Raw genomic sequence first — 7,500 nt, forward strand, 5'->3', positions numbered from 1 at the left:
AGCAAAAGCATTATAAAAATTATTACTTTGGAATCACTCACTCACACGCTGTATGGAGATACGATATGAATTTATGTTCCTTTAATATTTGCAACTCCGGCTGTACACGGTACTATCAATAATGATTTGCATCCTTCCTTAGGTATTTCGTATTCGGATCCTTATTACATTTCACAGATTTTAATAAATGATTAATACATCGTCGTTCGAAAACAAGAGTACATGCAGAGCTCCATGTAACCAATTCAATGTTTCTGGAAAGAGCTTAGTTAAAAAAAAAAATTATTATTCAATTACTCAGAGCAGTAAATGGTTAACGGTTACAAAGCAAAATAAATGTGCCAGAATGAATGGTCATATTGCACTATAGAAAGGTGTAGTAGTGAAAGGGGTAAAGAGGGTGGTTAGTTGATGATTAAATATGCTACATAGCAGTTCAGGATACTATGGCATTGAAAGGGGCAAAAAGGGGTGGTGGCACGTACACAAGGGTAACTGGGTAGGGATTAACAAGGGTGAAAGTTGTCAAAGGAAGTACAGGATTCTGCAAATATGCCCGTAGGTTAAGGTGGGGATTAGCAAAAGGAAAAGGGGGATCTACGGGCGATTGTATCACAGTTTCAGGAGGGAAACAATCCAGGGAAGGGGGTTGTTGTGACAGAGTCACATATGTATCCAGGGGGAGGCGGAAGGGATAGTGGGGAAGGAAGCAGATGAAACAGGGTGGCAATGGGATGTGCTGGGGAGGAGTGGTAGGAAAGGGTGTAGGGGGAACATGAGCATGATCAGAGAGAGATGGGAGGATGCATAAGGGGTATGCATGCAATCTTAGGTCATGATTAGATCGTTTTGAATGTCTTCGGGAGTTTCTGAAGTGGAGTTAGTTGCGGAGATCTCAGAAACAAATGTTTTCTTATGAGGGGGAGAAGAGGAGACAGGCGTCCGGGGGGTAGAGGAAGAGGTTGGTAGAGGAGAGGGTGTGGTAGGAGAAATGGGGTAGAACGCTTAAACTGTCTGCTTCGGGTGGAGCGAGGAAGGAGACGAGTAGGTGTCGGAGCAGTGCTAGAGATTGGGGTGTCTGGATTTAGAATGGCAAAGGAATTTGACATGAAGAGGAAGGGGATATAAGTAGAAAATGTAAGATGTAGAAGGAATAGATACAGGGCGAATGCAGAAACGTCTCGGGAAGAAGGGGAGGAGCGAAGGGTAGTATTGGGGTTGGGAGTAAGAGAAAAAAAAACTCGTTGACGTGCTTCCAGTCTGGCCTCGCGTAAAGTGAGGCCAAGTTTGAATCTGAGAATTACCACCTCACACTCTAACTTGTAGGTAGGGCAGCCCCTATTAAATAGGTTAGGTTAGGCACTTAGAGGGCATCAGGCTGTGGAACGAGTTTTTAACAGGATGGCTAGATTGGGGTGATAGTAGGCAGTGAGGAGGGGATAGTAGTAGCAGTGCTCAGAGTCGTGGTCAGAGGAGAGCCTGGGGTTGAGGAACCTAGAATTAAAGTCAGTGGGGCTAGTTGATGAAGGGACATGCTTCATTAGGGGTAATAAGGGTAGACAATCTTAGCTACTGGCCATAGTAAGCCTGGGGTATGTTGGGGAGAGAAAGTCCACCCCAGTGTCGCCTTGAAGGGAAAAGGCTAGACTGCTAAACAGGGGAATACTGTGCCTATGGCTCCCCCAGGCTGTTCATCATGGCTCACATCTTAGGAAGTGGATAGTTGAAGGGATTGGAGAAGAGATGAGAACAGAATTTGTAAGAAGAAAAGACCGTACAAAATTTGTTGTCGTCAGCTCAGGCTTAAGGTAGGGGTGATCCCCAACATTACAGGGACACACCTACCCACCCTCACTCACTCCCTTTCACGAGCACAATATTACTAGGAATTCAGCTCATTTAAAGCATTATCTTCAATTGTAACTGCTGCATTCCATTAGTAAAAGGTATGCAATAAATGTTTATAAATCTGTTTGTATGAAGCTACTCTTTAATGATATGAAAGTGGTGTAATGGTTAATGGTTAAAAGCAAAATAAATGTGCTACACATCTAAGGTCATTTCGCATTATAGGAAGGTACGGAAGGTACAATAAAGGGTAGTGAAGGGTGGTTGAGTTAGTAGTTAAGTTGCTATGCGTCAACTATCTAGGGTAATATTGAAAATTCTAAAAGATGGCTAAAGGAGTTGATGAGTGAATGGATTACAGTGGGGTTAGGTAAGGGGGTTAGAACAAGTGAAGGATATGTATGCATCTGAGGAAGGAGAACAGGTTGTCAAAGCTGAGGAGGATGTGTAAGAAAAGTCTTATGGAGGCAGATAATTGATGGGTTATAAGAAGAAAGGGTATGATGGTCAGGGCTGTGAGAATGGAAACCGCAAATATTCCGGTGTAGGAGAGCTATAACTTTGTTGTTCTATGAGTGATTATGGTTACATTGTCTGTTGGAGAATTTGGCGGGGAAGGAGCTAGGGGTGAGATAAGGAATTAGAGAGAAGAGGGTGTAGTATCAGGAGGTGGAGGATCTGGGGAAGGGCATAGTTGTGAAGAGGGAATCACGTGCATATCCAGGAGGGAGTGCAAGGGATAGAGGGGATGGAGGGAGGGTTAATGTGGGTGTAGTTGGAGCTGGGGGGATGGGCTGTGTTGGGAGGGAGTAGGAGGAAGAGGTGTAGGGGGAATATGAGTAGGAAGAGGATGGATATTGGCAGTCACTTTGAGTGTGGAGGGAGTGGGAGTTGTGGAATTTGAGGGTGGATGAGGGTCTTCGGTGTCATTTTGGAACTGGAGCAGATAGTTTTGAATATCTTCAAGAGTTTCTGAAACAGAGCTGATTGGGGAGTTTTGTGAGACAAAGGTTTTCTTATAAGGCGAGAGATTAGGAATGTCTTCTAGAGACTGATGGCCGGTTTGTTAAAATTGTGCGAGGCCCGACCCAAAGAATATTCGTATTCTTGACATGCATAAATAAAGAAATAAATGCATATTTATCAGTCTAGACATGCATATCAACTGGGCAAATAGACAGTTAAATGTATATCTATCAGATATATAGACAGATATGCCTTTATTTCTGCATCTGTATTTATGAAAATTCACTGGGTCGGGCCTGGCACAATTCTAACAAACCGGCTGTGAGTCTTGACTTGGGTAGGCAATGTACTAGTAGGCATTGAGGAGTGGGTAGTAGTTGCAGTGTTCAGAATCGTGGTCAAAGGAGAGCCTGGGGTTTGGGAACAGGGAGAGTTTGAAATGGTTGGGCTATTTGATGAAGGGTCAAGCCTCATTGCCCCTAATAAGGGTATAATGTCTTCATTATTGGCCATGGTAAGCCTAGACTATATTGGGCAAACAAACAGTCCGCCCCTCAGTGTCCCTTTGAGGAGTATGGGCTAGACACCTAAAACAGGGGAATACCGTGTCCATAGCTCCCTCAAGCAAAGGGACGGAAATAAAAAAGCAGGAGGGGGAAAAGACTGCAAAATTAGTTGAATCGAGGGCTGTGGGCGAAGGTAGGGAAGATCCCCAGCATTGGGTCACAGTCCTTATCACCTAAGCCCCCACCCCCAACAACAAAGGGCAAAGGATTGGGGGGGGGGGGATTAAAATGGTGTAATAAAAGCTTCATAAGTTTCCAGTTTATTAAAACTTGTCAAAATTTACAGGAGGAAGAGATTAACTAATACAAGTATTTTCACTTCTTGTTCTAGGAAATTTTACAGCTGGAAGGTTTTGGGATAGAGATTAATTTGTACAACAGTACAACCACAAGTCTTATAAATGAATATTTTATTTCAGTGACTTAATTTAGCCAAAGTAATTGAATATCAGTATTGATAACTGCCTGGTATAAACAAGTAAGACTAAATCTAATAATATATCAATAAAACATATCAATAAAAGACTTTAATACTGGTATGCTGCTAAATACACATTACAGAAATGTTTATGTCACTGATAAACTGAGCTTAGGCACCCTAAGGACAGAATTTGAAATGAATAACCAATACACTGCAAGCAAAACAGTGCTATCATAATTTTTTTATTTCTATACAACTAAATGAAAATAATAGGCAGTTACGGTAATAGTTTTATATCACTAAATTGTGGTAAAGAAACCCACAATACACGAACATGATTTAATGAAAAGTGAGACAACAATTTCAAAATCTTGTTTTATACAACTAATTGAAAATAATAGGCAGTTATGGTAATGCTTTTATGTCACTAAATTGTAGAAAAACCCACAATGCACAAACATGATTTAATGAAAAGTGAGACAACAGTTTCAAAATCATCCTGGCTTTCATCTGCAGGTTTGAAGAGGAAAGGGGAAAGGAGTATAAGTGGGAGAGGAGAGAAGCAACATGGAAAAAAAGACAGGTAAGGGCAGATGAACAGAAGCAAAGGGAGGTCAGGTTAAGTCATATGGGAAGCAAAGAGGCTGTAGGTAGGAGAAAAACCACTGTTGAGGTTGAATCAGGCCCTGCTTTATCAAGTAGGCTCCCACCAGTCTGTTGTTAATGGACATCAGGGGATGGAAAGACAATATGTGCAGTTGACCAGTCCATATGATGGTCTGTGTCCCATGCCCATGTTTCTGTGTTGCTTCTCCCATCACCCACTTACACTCCTCCCTTTCCTCTTCAGCCCTTCACTTCTCAATAAATCTTGTTTGTGCATTGTCCCCTTTTCTACCATAGTATGAGCATAGAAGAGTGTTTTATCATTCACCTCAATCGTGGTTTGAAACATATGAACATTTATAAGATTCATAATAGAAAATATGAAGTACCTGCTTGCCCATCCCCTGCAATCAAATATGGATTCAACATTACTTTCAAGTCTAAGAAACAAATTTTAGTAGCCTAGCACAATTCATAGTAAAAGTGAATTGAATGGCAAAATGTGCTGTATGTTAATAAAACAATATAGAACTGGTGAAATACATTCTGTGGGAAAGTGTATACTATAATATACTAACAGGTACAGACTGAGTGGTAGGGTTGTGTACGAGGGCCTATCTCCTCAGACTCTTCTATAAAAAAAGAAAAATCATAGAAAACATAGAAAAAAGTAATTCTTTCCCAATATGAGACCTGCACCCTAAATATATATAAATATATATATACATATATAGAGAGATGGATAGATAGAGATATTCATTACCCAATGCTCTTCCTATTGGTAAATCAAAGGTTTGCATCCCCTCAAAATTCATTAGATATCCACTTCTAAACTAAATTACATTTGGGCATGTAATATCAAATAAATTTGAGAAATTTAAAGTAGCTGCTATAAAGATAAAGTAATGGGTTTAAGCAGTTTCTGAAAAATTACCTTGAATAAATTCCACTTATTAAAAAATCTATTTCCTATGAAATTACAAATGGCCAAGGTATTCAAGGAAAAGACATGTCTTTGGTAGTGTCTGTAGTAGCGTATATTCATTGTCCATATACATACATAAATACATACATGTATATGTACATATATACACATTCATGTGTGTAAAAAAAAAAGTGTAAGTAAATGCCCCATGTCTCTGAAACATAACATACACTATATTCCATGAGGTTATATAATATGGTGTTCACATAATGTTCAATATGCATCATGTCTTATTTCACAAAACATATGGAAGCTTTGCAGCCAATGACTGTACACAGAGAACAATGGTACCCTGCCTTCTTTAAACACTTACAACAATTAAAACGTACAATTAGTAAATAATGCTAATGCTGCATCTACTGTAACATGAAAAGAATCTGTTAATGGTGTGGTAAATATAAGAATAAACTTCATCAGAGAAGGAAGGGGAAATGTCAATAGAAATGAATCAATCTCTGGAGAGAAAAAATCTAAGCATAAGAAGATAAGTTGTTAAAGGTAGTACTGTTAGTAAAGATACATTTCTGGGAGAACAAACTATCATTTATAAAGCATATATAGTTAGGCCATGAAGCTCTCTAGTAAATCCTACAAAATCTAAACCAACTTGTGTCTTTGACAATTCTATTTGAAATAAGATGCAATCATACAGTTATTTACAGAACGTGTTTTGAATGAGAAACAAAACCTATGGATTAAAATCTGTTCAGTTGTTACATTTACAGTATGCTAGAAAAATGTATAATCACATGCAAAAACTTCAATATATAAATTTCATAATATGATGAAGCACAAGGGACTAAACCCTGAGTTACTACATTACTTAGTCTCACTTCAAATTTGTACTCTTCACTATGTAACTAAAGAGTAATGTATATGCATTATTCACTATCTACTGTTAGTGCTGACTTATTTACTTGGCCTATTGTGTTCAAGATTTGGAGATTTTGAGGCCCTTGGGCAGCTTGTATGAGAGGAGGCCAGCCTGACCTTAGAATGCTAACTGATAAATATGCAAAATCTATAATGAGTTAAGATGAACATTTGTTCCAATAACTACCAATCAGAAATACATATTTGATATTTTCTGAAACATTTGGAGGCCTCCAGGCAATTGTCCATCTTGCCCACTCCTAAATTTGGCTCTGGGTCTACTATAGGCTAAAAGAATTTTCTCTCTGGATGTGAAGGAAAACATACATTTCATACAAACCAGCTAAAAATGCCAAAAACTTTACACAGCAAATATACCTAAAGATTTTTCTTGAATGGTATCTTTCTTTCAATGCCTTGTTTTCCTTTCCTAGAAACAAAATGATAAAATGCAATTCAGAATGAATGGCACATTAAGATTAAAATACTGATCCTGACAGTTTGTTTAACATACCTTCATGTTCTTCCTTTCTCCATTATAGTTCACAACCTACATTACACTACAAATATATCAATAATTCTGGAATACTAATTTAAAGGATAAATATAAAAATAAAGGTCCTCTAATTCTACCTAATTTTTTAGATTTAATATAATTCATTGGTAAACTCTTTGGAGCAATATAATAACACTGCCTAAAAAAACAATTAGTAAAAAAAAGAAAAAGACATATATGTGAATATTTGTAAGCACATCCTCTCCTTCCCACACACACAAAATAAATATGCTTAAGTATGGTTATAACATTGATTAGAGCAGCACACAAACACACACACTCAAATTATCTCGCAAATACACATCATTCCAATGTTAATTATAAAAGCTGAGCCAATATGATATAAGACCTAATAATTATATATTTTCTATCATACAATACCCTTATTATTGCCTTAAAGCTACAACTATGAGAGATTCTTTGGCAAATTGTAAAACTGTAAATTACACTTCCCTATTGCTGAACAGCTTCTTTTAATTTAATTTTTAATATCTATTCTTCAGAATTTGGAATAACTACTCCTTTTAAAACAAGACTATTTACAATTTCATCTTACCTTCCATGTCCGATGGCAAGGTAAAAATACTTTTATCACATATAAATATTAAAGCGACCTACTGTGAGCTACATCAAATGAGAAGGATTCTTTGAGGCACTTCAGCATTTGTTTAGTTAAATC

At 38.0% G+C, this 7,500-nt stretch overlaps 2 protein-coding genes across 4 annotated transcripts in view; one reads left to right on the forward strand and one right to left on the reverse strand.

Moving 5' to 3' along the window:
* The window catches only part of LOC113810976 (uncharacterized), a 13,391-nt gene extending 13,207 nt beyond the window's left edge, over window positions 1–184 (forward strand). Inside the window, exon 14 of the mRNA XM_070131943.1 lies at window positions 1–184. This exon is cut by the window's left edge and continues 228 nt beyond it. The gene's annotated coding sequence lies outside the window, so the exon portion shown is untranslated.
* A 3,444-nt stretch (window positions 185–3,628) lies between these two features.
* HDAC11 (Histone deacetylase 11) overlaps window positions 3,629–7,500 on the reverse strand; it is a 19,824-nt gene continuing 15,952 nt past the window's right edge. For 2 of the 3 annotated variants that reach the window (XM_070131944.1, XM_027351311.2), the window contains exon 9: window positions 5,422–7,500. This exon is cut by the window's right edge and continues 6,218 nt beyond it. Coding sequence is in view for 1 of the 3 variants with exons in the window: in XM_070131945.1 (XP_069988046.1) it covers window positions 5,022–5,039 (18 nt within the window). In the remaining 2 variants the exon portion in view is untranslated. Of the gene's footprint in view, window positions 5,040–5,421 lie in introns of those variants that run through there. The other variant, XM_070131945.1, reaches the window with a different exon arrangement.

Source organism: Penaeus vannamei, chromosome 17, assembly GCF_042767895.1.
Source record: "Penaeus vannamei isolate JL-2024 chromosome 17, ASM4276789v1, whole genome shotgun sequence".
Classification (NCBI taxonomy): Eukaryota; Metazoa; Arthropoda; class Malacostraca; order Decapoda; family Penaeidae; genus Penaeus; species Penaeus vannamei.